The sequence below is a fragment of the Scardinius erythrophthalmus genome (genome assembly GCF_964197995.2).
Source record: "Scardinius erythrophthalmus genome assembly, chromosome: 5".
Classification (NCBI taxonomy): domain Eukaryota; kingdom Metazoa; phylum Chordata; class Actinopteri; order Cypriniformes; family Leuciscidae; genus Scardinius; species Scardinius erythrophthalmus.
Window position 1 is genome coordinate 50836389 of NC_138225.1, and position 15984 is coordinate 50852372.

General features: G+C 36.2%; 3 protein-coding genes across 7 annotated transcripts in view; 2 read left to right on the plus strand and 1 right to left on the minus strand.

The window, feature by feature from the left end:
* tnfsf13 (TNF superfamily member 13) overlaps positions 1-7500 on the plus strand; it is a 13589-nt gene extending 6089 nt beyond the window's left edge. For 2 of the 4 annotated variants that reach the window (XM_081365801.1, XM_081365802.1), the window contains exons 4-6: positions 249-367; positions 2749-2887; positions 5361-7500. In XM_081365801.1, coding sequence (XP_081221927.1) covers positions 249-367; positions 2749-2887; positions 5361-5470 — 368 coding nt within the window. In that variant the 3' untranslated portion in view covers positions 5471-7500. The remainder of the gene's footprint in view (positions 1-248; positions 368-2748; positions 2888-5360) is intronic. The other 2 variants (XM_081365804.1, XM_081365803.1) reach the window with 1 other exon arrangement.
* Positions 7501-7586: 86 nt separating this feature from the next.
* Positions 7587-10827, plus strand: LOC308690401 (uncharacterized protein; the record flags this gene model as incomplete). The annotated part of the gene is made up of 10 exons (XM_081364804.1): positions 7587-7996; positions 8101-8212; positions 8544-8745; positions 8842-9109; positions 9187-9364; positions 9469-9545; positions 9654-9834; positions 9948-10196; positions 10518-10689; positions 10788-10827. The coding sequence occupies exons 1-10, from the start codon at positions 7718-7720 to the stop codon at positions 10825-10827; spliced, it is 1758 nt and encodes a 585-aa protein (XP_081220930.1). The 5' UTR covers positions 7587-7717.
* Positions 10828-10922: 95 nt separating this feature from the next.
* On the minus strand, positions 10923-12791 carry LOC308690258 (P2X purinoceptor 7-like). Of its 2 annotated transcripts, XM_081364616.1 has the most exons (4): positions 12637-12782; positions 11963-12032; positions 11644-11702; positions 10925-11345 (listed from the first exon to the last, which is right to left on the minus strand). In XM_081364616.1, exons 1-4 carry the CDS (start codon positions 12750-12752, stop codon positions 11183-11185), a joined length of 408 nt encoding a protein of 135 aa, XP_081220742.1. In that variant the 5' UTR covers positions 12753-12782; the 3' UTR covers positions 10925-11182. The 2 variants fall into 2 exon arrangements, with proteins under 2 accessions (XP_081220743.1, XP_081220742.1); XM_081364617.1 differs by lacking the exon at positions 11644-11702 and having other exon boundaries at positions 10923-11345; positions 12637-12791.
* Between the last annotated feature and the right edge of the window lie 3193 nt (positions 12792-15984).

The window sequence follows — 15984 nt, forward strand, 5'->3', positions numbered from 1 at the left end:
TTTTGATATTGTCATGATCAGCACTTCAGAATTTTCCATGGACACAATAGCCAAACAACAGAACGTTTTAGTACATTTTGTTCAAAGTGTTAGAATGTTCAGCCTAAAAGGAGAAGTAAGGTTTAGATGTTAGAATCATGGTTAGTTTAAAAGATAGTTTACTATCTTATCTATTAAAAGTCCATCACAATAGATAGAGATGTTGGAGATTGTTGTTTTTCTCTCATTTCTTCTCTGTGTTTTCTCAGATGATAATGACACCACCGTTCTGTCTTGGGCTCTAGGGCAGAGCCAAGGGGAGGGGCTTCGGGTGTCAGGTGATACAATAACGGTGGAGGCCAAGGGTACATACTTCATTTACAGTCAGGTTGGTGTTGTTTAGTACTGATACTACTGCATTATCAAAGTACAGACTTAATAGTTATCGTTCACCCCACAAAAAAATCAATAAATACCTCAACCGTACATGCTTGATGTGCAAGAACAACTGTCACTCGTTCTCACATGTCATTCAAGCGCTCCCTTTTATAATCACAAAAACAGCTGTCACTTATTTTAGTTAATCACAATCTCACAATCAATGAAGCTTTCTATATCGCACATAAATCATTTATTCACATCTCGTCTAGTTATAATGAGAGGATTCGCGAGCGTGCAGAACTCAGCACTGAACAAAAACTGAGCATTGAAATAAGTGACCAAAACACATAAAAAGTTTTATGTTTTTAGTTGAAAACGGTGGCGTGTAAACAGCCCCTCATTGGCCATTGCGCTCAAGAAATCAACAGATACGTTTGTGATTTGCTACGATTCCCAATCCTGCAACAACACGTAAATAGAAACCTTTGATGCTCTTCAGGGCACAAACACAGACACCCACTGGATCGCTTGCCAAATCTGTTTCGCCAATATGCTGTTAATCCGAAGAAGACTGATCCTAGACCAGCAGTTCTGCGCAGCTTTTCCCTGTAAAAGCAATCAGAAGCAGCAACAGGCCAGAGAAGGCTTGCTTACACACTCCGCCTATGCTTGCACCTGTAAATCTTTTTATTTTAATCGTTCTTGTTGCTTTCGTGCTATTTTAGATGAATGTTTGTTTTAAAGGAACACTCCGACTTTTTGGGACTTTAGCTTATTCACAGTATCCCCCAGAGTTAGATAAGTCCATACATACCTTTTTCATTTCTGTGCGTTCTGTAAGTGTTATTTGACGCACCCACCGCTAGCCTAGCTTAGCACAAAGACTGGATGTAAATGGATAAGGTAGCATACTAATCCCAATAAGTGACAAAATAATGCAAACATTTTCCTATTTACATGTTGTGATCTGTATAGTCACAGCGTGTACAAATAACAAGGCTATATGAGACAGAGACCATTTTTAATCGTATAAATACTGGGAACTATATTCTCACTAGGCGTAGGAGCACAGCTACTTGGGCGGAGTGATTAGCGCAGCACACGAGACGCCCTGTGGTGAGGAGCAGAGAGTTCGCTCAGAGCTGGAGTAATAGAGTCAGCAATTACTAGATAGTAAATTTATAGTTTACAATCATTCGCTGTATCTTGTCTTACAGCTTCCAAAGTTTGTAACTCCTCGTCTGTGTATTCTGGCTCAAAACTATATGGTTCTGGATCTTGGTTTGATACCCAGTAAAATTCCTCTGACAATTCCTCAAAGTCAGCCATGATCACTGGTCGCGTTCGCTACTAGCTAGTTAGTCACGTTTGTTTTGTTTACGGAACCATCAACAGGGCGTCTTGTGTGCTGCGCTAATCACTCCGCCCAAGTAGCTGTGCTCCTACGCCTAGTGAGAATATAGTTCCCAGTATTTATACGATTAAAAATGGTCTCTGTCTCATATAGCCTTGTTATTTGTACACGCTGTGACTATACAGATCACAACATGTAAATAGGAAAATGTTTGCATTATTTTGTCACTTATTGGGATTAGTATGCTACCTTATCCATTTACATCCAGTCTTTGTGCTAAGCTAGGCTAGCGGTGGGTGCGTCAAATAACACTTACAGAACGCACAGAAATGAAAAAGGTATGTATGGACTTATCTAACTCTGGGGGATACTGTGAATAAGCTAAAGTCCCAAAAAGTCGGAGTGTTCCTTTAAGATATTTGACCCTGGATCACATGTCGCACGGGTATATTTGTGGCAATATCCAACAATACATTGTATGGGTCAAAATTATTGATTTTTCTTTTATGCCAAATATCATTAGGATATTAAGTAAAGATCATGTTCCATGAAGATATTTTGTAAATTTCCTACCATAAATATATAAAACATTTATTTTTGTGAGTGAATGCAGCACAATCGCCAACATAAATGCACAACTTTAAAGGAGATTTTCTCAATATTTCGATTTTTTTGCACCCTCAGATTCCAGATTTCCAAATAGTTGTGTATCGGCCAAATATTGTCCTATCATAACAAGCCATACTTCAATGGAAAGCTGATTTATTCAAAATATTTACCTATGTGACTGGTTTTGTCATCCAGTGTCACATATTTTATTTTTAGATAGCCTAATTCTATATTCCGGGAGTCACGCAAATCATTTTATTTTCCCACAACCCCCACACACGAGTGACTCTTCCCCCCACACACACGAGTGACTCTCCACCCGCACACACACGTTCACCATCAAATCTTGTCCCGCGCTGCATTCTGTCTTACTCAATACAATAAATTACTTTAAGCATTTAGGTTTATTCTTTTGCTTGCCACAGGTGCTGTATAAAGATACCACCTGGTTGATGGGTCATGTGATCACGAAGAGGCTGAAAGGGGCGGAGACTAAGCTGATGAAGTGTTTAAAAAGCATGCCCAGTAACGTCAGCCAGCCTCTCAACACTTGCTACACTGCTGGTGAGTTATCAGGACAACAAAGTTCAAAAGTTAATTAACTTGCATTATTTATGCATCAGATAGGAGCGCTCAGGCTGTGTCCGAAATCGCCCCCTATACCCTTAAATAGGGCACTAGGGACAGCCATTTGTAGTGGTGTCTGAAACCATAGTGGACGTTATTGAGTGCACTAATTCAATCCCACAAAGCACCGCAATAACGAGTCTACAACCGATGTAGACTCAACGGCTAGAGAATACCCATAATGCACTGTCTAATTAATTCCTGCGACTGACCAGAAGATGGCGCCGCAGCTGAATCATCCATTTTCCAAACCGCTGGTCCTACAGCGTATATCATACAGTATAAATTCCTTTTTATTTGATTATTAAATTGTTTAATTAAGGTTTATTCATAGTTTTCATGACAGAGTTCAAGATAAATCTTTTCATTACTACTGGAGCTGCCAGTTTGCTAAGTTTCAAATTATTCTTAAACAGCAAGCACAAAAAAAAAACGGCAGCTCTTCCGGCGCACTCAGTGTCCGAATTCTCTCTATATTAGTGGAGTAATGTAGGGAATAATGGATGAGGGTTTAGGGGGTGATTTGGAACACAGGATCAGACTCTTTGAAGTTTGTACCTTTTAAATGAAAAAACCACCACGTTTTTGTTCTTTGTGCCAAAATAGAGATTCTGTCTATTGAGTTTGATGAGGGCAAGTGTAAATACTGTACCTTATCAATACACTGGTGGTAAGAGAGACTTGAACCATGTGAACAAAAAGACTTTGGGCACTATCAAACACCCGGCCTAATGCAGCGCCAGGCACGACAAAATGTTTTTTGCTAGTTTCAGCCTGACGCAGTTATCATTTTCATGTCCTGCACCACGTAGTTTAAATAGCAAATGCATTTGTGCACCCATGGGTGTGCTGGTCTGAAAACGAGGTGTGTGCAGGCTCATTGTTGGCAACTGAAATAGACTGCGTTGACCAATGCCACAATAAAGTCAATGGCGCAGTATTTTTTGTGTTATTTAAAGAGCGCGTACACTTTAACCTCGTGCACGAGCAAATTGCTTGCAAATTCTGCCATGCAAATAGCGAATCCGCCATGGCGCAAGACGAGTGCAACTGGCTCTTAAAGGGAATGGGAGATGAGACTCTGATTGGTTTATTGCACGTTACACCCAGAACACAGCCATTACTCATTAAGAGAATAGGGACAACCCTTTTAGACCATGCACCGGGAGCGCCGACCATTTTTCCCATCGTTAAACTAGCAAAAGTGGATTCAGACACACCCCAAGCGCACTAGTGCCGTGTGCTTTAGACCATGCGCTTAGATCGTTAAAATAGGGCCGTTAAAATAATGTCACTCCCTCAAATATGCTGAAAGATTAAACCATTATTTAAAAAAGGATAATGTCACTTCATAACAGTGTTAGAAAGAGGACCAATACTATATTTTAGAATATTTTAATTTGAATAAAACCATTGTTTTTTCAGGCACTGGTCAATTTTGATATTTTGACCTATTTTGAATCCACAACTTCCAGAACATCCAAAATACACACTTAAGTGTTTTTAATTCAACTTTTTCACACAAAATTTTAATGACAATATAGAAAAGCTTAAAAAAAAGCTTAGAAAAGCTTTAAAAGCTGTTTTCTCAAAATGAGTTTAATTCCACAGCAGTTACATTCACCAGACTTTACAGTTTTAGTCCTCTCTATATTCTGAACATTTCAAAAACATGATGAATTAATGATTTTTTTCTGGCTGTTGACAGCATTTTCTGAATCATGAAATGATAAGAAATCCTCCCTGTAAAAACCATTAGCTCTAATGTTTCAACAAAGGTTGCGTCTCAATCAGCTCTCTAGTTCAGGAGTCAGGGCACTGATCTCATTTGCAAAATCCTTGCAGTGCACTGAAACATTCGCTCCCTAAAAATTCCCACAATGCATTATGAAAACCAGGGAGCTTCGATGCTCACAATGCATCTAAATCAACTCCCTAGCTCCCTTCAGTATATCGTGTGCACTGGTAAGGGCAGTAAGGGCTCACTACACATTAGGACACTGATGATTGTATTTCTGGCTACATGACAACATCCTCATTGTGCAACATCACTACTGGTATATATGAACAACAGCAGAACTATTGTGTTAATGTTATTTAAAGTAGGCTACATTATGAGAAATACTTTGCTTGTTACATATTACTGCAACATTGCAGCTGTAAATAAATTATAATTGTTTTTTGAACATAATATATAGCTTTGACTAATCACTGGGGAAGTATGGTGATATCTTGAATTAAAGCATGTTCTGCAGTAATTAGCAACAGATGATGCGTTAATGTTGTGATGATTGGAGAAGTTAATGCTTGTTAATGCTTGATGAAGGTGAGATCTAAGTTCACACAAAAACCTTGAAATATTTGCAAAATATTTATGTTTCTGATTATGAAGTATGTGTTTCTGTCATAGGAATTTACTTCCTGGAGTCTGGATCGACCCTTCAGCTTTCTGTTCCCCGTAAATCAGCAGAGCTCATCCTCGCAGCTCACGCTACCTTCATGGGTCTCTTCAGCATATGACCTGTAAATCACGTTTAACTGGCAGAAACCTTTTCATCCTCTGCCTGCTAGTTTTAGTTCTATATGCAAGAATATTATAGTTTCATTCTCAATCTCAACCAACAGTAAACGTCCTGCGACTGCTTTTTAATGTGGTGAATGGGTGACATCTAGTGGACAGTTGATAGACTGGCAAGTTTAAAATGGTACTAACATATTATTATGGTATGACTATGGTTTGAATGTGGTATTGTGGTAATTCCATGTATTTTTGGAAATAACTGTAATATTTGTAAATATCATGTTGAATATGGCGCCATAATAATATGGTAATAATTCAGTAACATAGTATGAATCACAACGCCAAGGTATTATTATTTGTTACTATCTGATCTTATACTGTATAGGCTATTGTATGGTACCATGGTACTTCCCCTTCATTTTGATTTCAAAATAAATTATGTCTTGGTGACATAGGAACAACATACAACTGTCAATGAACATACAATAATAGTAATAATAACAATAATGATATACAACTATAATAACCCTTCATACAACACTTTTATTTTAGTTTACAAGTTTAACATAAAATAAATAAATAAACATAAATAAAGCATAAAAATAAGTTAATACATAGAGGACTGTTTTCTGTACACATGTGCAAACGCTGAAAATAAATAGTTTATCCTTAAATCAGACTTTATAATCTTCCCATCATCTGTTTCTAATGTCTTCTAATAATAAAGTTATTATTAGCCTATTATTTATTGCAACTTTATTTGGAAAAACAATATTTTCTCATACTTAACTATTTCTTCCACTGCAAATAAACATGTAAAATCAGGGATTTGTAACAATTTGCATTCAGTTTTTTCCCCCATTTTGTCTGATTTAAAATAGTTTCTACACCTTTTTTGTCAGTGTATGCAATGCAGTTTTCACTTCTCTCTACATATTGAGTAAGAAATATCTGTAGAAGTTCACTTCTCATAACAAAAATTTGTTCATTTGGAATGACCTGCAATATCATATACTTGAGTCATTCAGATTCAGGGTGTTGAGTATGTTATTATTTACTCTTTCTTGTTAATGAATATAAATCTCAAACAATTCACTCTTTCATAGACAGACAGCTTGATAGACAGATAGATAGATAGATAGATAGATAGATAGATAGATAGATAGATAGATAGATAGATAGATAGATAGATAGATAGATAGATAGATAGATAGATAGATAGATAGATAGATAGATAGATAGATATTTACGAGGTGTGTTCAAGTCACTTTCGTCGGAGCAAGATGGCGCCGGTGTATGGAGCTGCAGGGTTCCCACACCTTTGTCAACTTCAAATTCAAGGACCTTTCAAGGACTTTCCAGGTCCAATACCCTCAAATCCAAGGACTTAATGTGGGGACACATTTGTTGTTTCCAAGGGGGTACCATGGTAGTTTCATGCGCGCGTGAACGTCATGGCAACGTACAACACAAGTAGACTAGCTCATGCGGAAAAACTTAACGTATCCAGGGTTTTTCCTGGCTCAAAATGAGGCGGAGGTGGTAAAATCCTAATAAGGTGTCCTTACTCTAGGGGGGTCCGGTGAAGGGGCCCCGTAAGAAAATTTTGTACATTTTAAAGATAAATTCATTAATCTGGTGCACTTTGAGTCACCCGAATCCACTGTTAAAAATAAATAATCCACGCGCAAACCGCCGATTTTCTTTGATTTAGATATCTGCATCTGATCATCACATTACAATTGTTCAAATTCTCAGTGTTAAGCATGATAATATGGTAACATCACACTGAAGTAGGCTGATTAAAAATTAACATTTATTTAAAATAAAAGTTTTTCTTTTGGTAAAATTACATTTCCTTAATAGCCTAAACAGAGGCTTTACTCCCTTCAAACTTAAAGGGGTGATGAACTGAGAAATCAAATTTTCCTTGAGCTTTTGACATATAAGAGGTCATCATATTATAAGAATATCCTGTAAGTTTCAGAACTGAAAACGTCCTTGTTAGTCCAATAAAAGCTTTTATTGACACCAGGCTCAGCAAACGACTCGTTTTTCAAAGTGGGGAACAATGACGTCAAAGAGGATAAAACACCGCCTCCACAAAAGAAGATCAACGCCTACTTCAACACGGCCTGTTTAGCCCCGCCCACCGATTCGCGCATTACAGGCATAGCTAAATAACATAGCCTACCTCGTGATGACATGACAAACGGAATCGAGCGACTGAGCAATAAACATCAAACATGCCGTTTACAAAATATTGTGCAGTGCCTGGTTGTGGAAAAAGACAGTCGCTGCATAAGCTTCCTCTGGATTCCAATAGGAATGCATGGCTAAACTTTATTTTTAATGACGTTCCAGCTGATGTGGGTAAAACATTGTCCGTTTGTTCGCTTCATTTCACTGAGGATTGTTTTGTAAACAAGACACAGGTCGAGACTGGATTTGCAGACCGATTAAGATTAAAAAACGGTGCTGTGCCTTCTATATTGGATCCGACAGGAATGGTGCAACACACTTATGTAAGTAAAATTTTTATTTAAAAAATAAAAATAATCTGATAGGCTAGTATTGCATTGTTACAGATCGTTTGATATCTAATATTTATGTGTACGTGTCTAATCAGTCACAGAAGAGTCCAACTATGAAGGATGTAGCTTGTCAAACAGAATTTAATTTAACATCACAGGGCACACAGCTGGCTTTTGGAACCTTAGGACCTAAATTCAGAAGCAAAGGTTTGTGTTTATATCTGTACACTTGTCACTCATGTGAGTAGCATCTCTGTCAACTCAACTTATTATAAAATTTTTAAACACAAATCTGCCTATAAAGGTTTGTTTTTATACAAAAAAAAAAGTCTTTATTGGTGGCAATGGTCAGACATTTTAATGTATAATGTGGCATTGTACATTGTATTATTTAAAGTCGTGTTAATGGTTGATTGGTTGTATTTTTTCTGACATTTCACATATAGGCTTGTTTTTAAATGTTGAAGTTAATGTTTTTAGTACATAACATATGTATAAATAATAAATATTTTTTAAATTCTTGTATTTATTTTTATAGGAACACAGACAGAGGTGTCATGTAAAAGTGAAGGTGCTCCATTCACAACTTCAACACCTTTGAAGGATTTTAGGCCAGCAAAAAAAGCTTGTCTAGAACTGGAGGAGGAGAAAAGTGTTTCTTTTGAAGTCTTTGATAGCCAGGACACAACATATGAGCCAGCTGAGTCTGTCACGACTGTCACAGAGTCATCACAACTTCTGTAAGTGGATTTTATCTTCTTTATTCTCGTTATAGCCTGTTTAAGAAATCACATAACTTTGTTGGAATGTAATTAGTTTTTTTCTTTCGTTTGAAGATGTACATCGATAGAGCAGGATACAAAATACATTGTATTTGAAAAGTGCCTCCTGCAACTTTTTGAAATCTGCCCAGTGTGCACGAGATGCTGTGACGTTCGGCCTCGAAGAAAAGGTTCTTTTGTTGCAATTGATCAATTGTGCCCACATTGTCAATACTTTAGAAAATGGCAAAGCCAACCTGTTGTTGGCAGCACACCTTTGGGCAACCTCCAATTATCTGCTGCCATATACTTCACTGGCGCATCCTTCTTTAAATTACAAAAGGTACTTGGAAAGGAAATACTGAAATTCGCTAATATAATTAATGGATTAAATACAAAAATGTTTTGTATATGACTTAGGTATTCAACGCAATGCATGTCAAGATGATTACACACAGAACTTTTCGAAAGCATGCCAGCATGTATCTGGAACCTGCAATAATCTATACGTGGAAGAAAGAACAAGAAGAAGTCTTGCGCCAGCTAAGCCAGGGGGACAAAGTGATAGCGGGTGGTGATATGAGAGCGGACTCACCAGGTAAAATAATAATTGTTAGCTGTGTAGATTAATTAAATTTGTATGTACTGTGGTCAGTCTTTTTTTTTTTTTATCGTATCATTTATTATGACCATATATATTAGGCCACTCAGCAAAGTATGGTGCATATACCTTAATGGACCTTGCGAGCAACATCATTTTGGACATACAGCTAGTGCAGGTGAGTACCAATACATCAATTAACTAATTTCAACTGCACTAACTACATATAACATTTGCTGCTTGTATGTACTTTACTTTGGTAAACACCCCCCCCCCCCCCAAATAGAGCAATGAGGTAGCAGGAAGTTACCATATGGAAAAGGAGGGATTAAAACGAAGCCTTGAACATCTAGAGGCACATGGTGTGAAGCTTGAATGCATTGTTACAGATAGACACCCACAGATCCAAAAATTTTTGAGGGAAATAAACATACCACAGTTCTACGATGTCTGGCATCTGGAGAAAGGTACCTTTTCTCCTTTATTGTAAATGTTGATTTTACTTGTAATTCCCTTATGTTCAATGATGATGTGATTATTTCCAGAGTACACGTGATATTGTAAATACTAATTTATTCAGGCTTGTCTAAGAAGTTGGAAAAAATCAGCAAAGATAAGGACTGTGAAGTAGTGAAAAAGTGGCAGCATAGCATTAAAAATCACGTCTACTGGACTGCAGCTACTTCAAAAACACCTGTGGAGCGGGTAGCAAAATGGAAGTCCATGGTAAACCATATTCAAGACATTCACGTACATGACAACCCATCATACCCCCAGTGCGACCATGAAATCCGTGAATCGACTGATCGCAGCAAATGGTTCCAACCAGGTGACCACATTACATTTATTTGTTTCAAATTGACAAAATATATTGCTTATCGTTTGTAAATGTACAGAACATTTTTACTTTCATAAATATGTTGGTAAGTGTCCTTGTTACACCTGTTACATAGTAATCACAGTAAATGATGCATGATTACATGCAACTAACCCTAAAACACCCTAATCCTACCATTACCCTATAGTAGGAACATGTAGTTAATTTATATTACTCAGTAGTATTACACTGTAACACGGACACCTAAAATTAAAGTGTACCGGTAACCAATTTTTTTTTATACAATTGTAATTGTTTGTTATTTGGTTACAGGAACCAAAGCACTATGTACTGTAGAAAAGATTCTTACAAACAAGAGAATGATGAAAGATATCGAGAAACTCAGTCCTCACTATCAAACTTCGTCTTTGGAATCTTTTCACAGTGTCATTTTACGTTTTGCACCCAAAAATGTGGTTTATCCTTACCTTGGAATGTTGTGCAGGTATGTTTTAAATTAATATGATTAAAACCTCTATAATGATGTCTTTAATAACTTTGTTGATGTATTTAGTTGTTTTTATTTCAGACTTTATTTGGCAGGTATGCATTTCAACGAGAACTCAAATCGTCCTCAGGCTAAAACATTGACTGGAAAGCCAATGTATAGGCTTTTGTTTCCCAAAGCCAAAAAAGGAATATACTCCATGAGGCCATTAAAATCACAGGCAACATACTGTAAGTTAAACAAATTTATTGTTGTTCACAATAACGTAAATAAAAAATTCAAATCAATAAATAACATGCATAATATCTATTGTGCAATTATTTTTTTCAAGGCTATGTCATCAATTTGATGACATTCCTTTTTGAAAAGGTAATCCCAGACCCTCTTCCCTACATGGAGGAGATACACAAACTAAATGTCCCTGAAACACTCTCTGCCCAGTATGACAGACCCTCCATGGAAGAGGCCATCGCAAGGCATGTATCACGGTTCAATCAAGGGGAGGTCTGAATCCTACGTAGCTGCCTCCAGCGTCTGGAAACTCTTGGCGTATGCGCAGGACAACACAAGACGGGATAACAACCCTGATCTTCCTGCCCAGATAGCCCCAGCACCAGCTCACAAAGGTCCTGTACGCTAAGTGCCTGTAGCGCCTAATGTGAAAGACATTGACAAAATGAGATAAATTGCTTTACCTGCTATTATTGTGAATTGATGACAAATGTTGTCATTACATCTATTGTATTGAATTTGAAAAAAAAAAAACATAAAAACAATCAAACTGTTTTTGTTAAAATAGTGTTTTCACTGAAACATACTGTTGTTATGAAATTTACTGAAACATACTGAAATTTACTTAAATTCTATTCTAATGTAATGACTGCTTTACAAAATAGTTATTGTATTACAAAGTGAATTATAAAGACTTTTTTGACATTACACAAATCTTACTGTTCTATTCCTCTGAGTCTCAAGGCGCCATAATCAGCTCTGTAAACATTAAGTGCGTTCTGCAGAGAATACACATTAAGGCACACTGGTTCAAAGCCTGGGTGATGGGTCATGCATGTAAGTATGTCTGGTACCTGGTTAATCCTTGTAACAATCTACAATACAAGAACACTTTAATTCTCTCTCTCTCTCTCTCTCTCTCTCTCTCTCTCTCTCTCTATATATATATATATATATATATATATATATATATATATATATAATTAAAAACATTCACATAAATATAAGTAAACATAAACATTGTGTGTCTTGTACTTACCTGAGGAATCTCCAAGCAGCATATATTTTCTCTTTCAGTTGGCATAACAGCACAGTTTGCACAGTTACACCTACAGATTATTGAAAAAAGACATGCATGTTTTACACCTCACTGACCATGTTGAACGAAAAACTAAGGTACAACATTCGACAAACTATGTTTTATTCATTAATAATTCATTAACACGAAACAGTAATTTAACCATTATTTATAATATATATCAGTGGTAAGTACAAGTACATATACCTGATTTGTCACAACCATAACGTATTACGATTATTTATGCATAATTGTTTTTTCATTATTGGTACATTTTTAGCGCAATTTTCCACCGGACAAATTGCGATTGTTAACTCATGATTTCTGTTCTGTCTGTGCGCACCAAATCTTGCACTTCTATCTCCTCCTCAACCAGACCACCTAGAGACTTCGGGTTTTCGGCATTATGTTAAGGAAGGTCTAATCTCGGGAACGCACAAAAAAAATCCAGGAAAAGATTTACTATCTCTTAGTGTTGTGATCCCATGAGGTGAGAAAATTGCGCTAAAACACTCACTGAGTTTTTATTACTTGTTTAATTTTGACAAAAGACTTTCACTATCATATTCGCTTACACTATAATATCAAATTATAAAAACCTTAAAGATACATTAGAAGTAGCATAAACAACTTACCACGCTGTCACAGGCTGAAGTATCCGTTGCATTTGAGGTGTTGTTGGTTCATTGTCCTGCGATTCGGGATCAGACTCTGGGTCGAACATGTATGGGCGAATCATTCCGGTTGCCATTTTACAACGTTGGAAGTTTTCAAAACAATTTCCCCCACGTGCACTGACGAGTGAGTTGAAACTTATTATAATATGCAAAACTGTTATCCACTCACAGCAGTGGGCGTTTACTTCCAAGTCTTCAATGCGACACGCCCATAAAAACCGAGCGTTTTTGAGCTAGGCTCAAAACTAGGGTCGAAAATAGCCTATTACTTATTCATTTTGATGTTTTTGAATGTAAAAACCAAGCGAACGTCATAAGTTGACCTCAGACAACAATATAAAAAATTTTAAAAAGCCAGTTCATGACCCCTTTAAATTGTCAATGTTTCATTACATCACTGTTTGAAAACACTATTTTTTGTACCTTTTATAAAGGACATTTTTCCCCTAATTTTATTAAATGTAGGCCTATGCTCCATCTTTCATTTCAAATTCTTAAATTTGATCAATATATTCAATTAAAATAGTAAGAAAGGCTGTTACCAATCAAATTAAATAATTGACATTGAAAAATTATAACTGTTTTAAAGGTGCTGTATGTAACTTTTTTTATAAAATGAATCCTTTTTTTATTGCCCGTCTGTGAAGGGGTTGTAATCACACATTACATTGATCCACTTTTCGTGTTTTGCTATTACCTCTGAAGGCCAGTATTCCTATTTTTATGTGAAGTCTCCGGGTCGGATTTTCTGCGAAATCCACCGGATGTGACGTGCATGCGCGCTCCCGAGCCTACAGTCTATTGCAACTGCACTGCAGCTAACGACATGGAGTCTGATAACACCAAAAAACGACCTGCCTCCAGCACAACACAGACTCCAACACAAACTCCCAAAAAAAAAAAAAAAAAAAAAAAAAAATATATATATATATATATATATATATATATATATATATATATATATATATATATATATATATATATATATATATATATATATCTGCTGAAGCTCGTCAGGCCAAACGTCAATCGGATCGACTCAGGACGAAAACACGGATCAACATCGGCAGAGCGTTTGAATTGTGGAGAGACCTCCGTTTTGAAATAGCAAGGTAAAATATAACATACATAAGACATGAAATGAATACAAAAGACTGTTCCATGATAACAAAAAGCAGGTGCTTTAGGATGTAACTTTTATTTTATGTTCTAGATCTACTGTCTAACGTCACTCATCCCACTACTATCATATTGTTTATAATACACATTTCCAGACATGTTCAGTACAGTAATATTACTTACTGTCTTATTGTTACACTGAAATTGTCCAGTCTAGTTGACTAACCGTTTTCGTTTTCATTCATTGACCTTATATTGACATTGCTGATTGTGAAAGATACACAAATAGTTAGTAAAATAATGCTAGATAACACCACATGTCGGCAAAATACAGTCAATGTAACGTTATCATGGTACGAGCATGGAGCATTAGTTCTACGTCAAGCTGATAAAAGTAGCCTATTATGGTAATGTTGCAGTGGGAGTTTACATGAGTTTCCAGCATGTTGTGTGATGCTTTCTCCGTTGTGTTGAAAAGTGTGGCCGCCGGTAGTGAGTTCGCGCTCTTGAGTTTGAGCACGCGCACGAGCACTGTTGTTGCAATCTGAAACATCACCGCTAGAGGCCGCTGGATCCTACATACAGCACCTTTAAATTAGATTATTTAAAATATTTTTGAATATACAAATAAGAAATGTTGAAAAGAATGATACTTTATGAAACTAAACTGCCAGTAGTAGTTAAAACTGCCGTCTTAATGAGTGAGTCATTGAGTCATTCATTCAAACGATTCGTTCAAACGGCTGATGTATTCAGAATGAGGCAGTTTATGACATAGACATAATAAATACATAGACGCCCTATTGGCCGCTGGATCGTACACGGCGCCGCCATACTGCGGAGGGCAACTTTCCCATACCTCTCATAACGAGAATTGAGAAAAATGCCTATTTCTTGTGCTGCTTGGGGATTTACAAATCGCCACACAATTGAAAACAGGTCTCAGGGAATTACCTTTCACAAGCAAAACTGAAAATTTGTTTCTGGTTGTATTTCATTTACTATTTTTATTTTCAGAGGAGAAAGGCCGCGAAATTTAAAAATACTATACTGTTACTGTGTCACGAAATGTAGTTTTAAGAGTTTTCCAGTCGACAATGAAGTTGTTTAAAGCTCAAATCTGTGGTTTATTTATAAAGATAGCGCCTTTTTAAAAATGTTATCTGACGGTTTCGGAGTTGTGAGATCCAGGGATCACCGGGCGCTCAGCGCTCACGTACCCCGCAGAGAACAGCTTTGCCTCGGCTATAGTGCCGTTCTGACGTTCGCTCCTGTCAGGCTAGTGAGAATAATTCGTCTTGTGTATATCTAACGGGCAATCTTTGGTTTAATTAATCTATAATTTGTTCCTTGGCAGATTGTTGTGGCTGAGGGCAAAGTGAAGTTTCATAACTTTATTTAGGCTTATTTAACTTTAACGGTGTAGCCTGCTGTATGTTTGACTGAATCGTTTACTTTATTTCTTGACTTGTATAGCTTCTTTTACCTTTTAAAAACTGAAATTTAACAAAAAGAGACAGGGTTGCGTCATTTTATTTTATATAGCCTATGTAATAATATTTTAAAATGTATAAATTTACATTATTTATTATTGTTATTATAATAATATACCACTTGCGATTATCAATCTATTATAGTTATGCTGTTAAATTATTTTACTATTCATTGTATCATTATTTTTTATATTCTGTAATTGATATTTCATATTCTAGTGCTATTATTATAGTATTATACATAAACTATATGCTATTATCAATATATTATTATTATTATATTAGTACTTATGATATTATATAATTATACTTTTCCTTACTATTTTATTTGCTGTATACTGTTTGTTTATTTTATTGACTAAACTATTTACTATTAGCCTACCTCTCACTTTAGCTTATATTTACTTTGCATTGCACTGTAGTTGTACCATGTGTATTACCATAAAGGATCCATCAGTTATCTTTGTTATTGCTAAAATCGGGTCAATGACAGAATATGCTTTTCCCACAATAAGAAAAATTTATTTAATTTAATGTGAAAATTAAATTATATCTCAGTATGCGGGTGTTCACAATTCTTATCCAAGAATGAAAAGCCAAATACATGACAAGCCTGAGCTTTGGCCATTCCTTATTAAAAAATATATTATAAGTCTAACTATCGAGAGTTTAAATAACTACAGATGGAACTTTT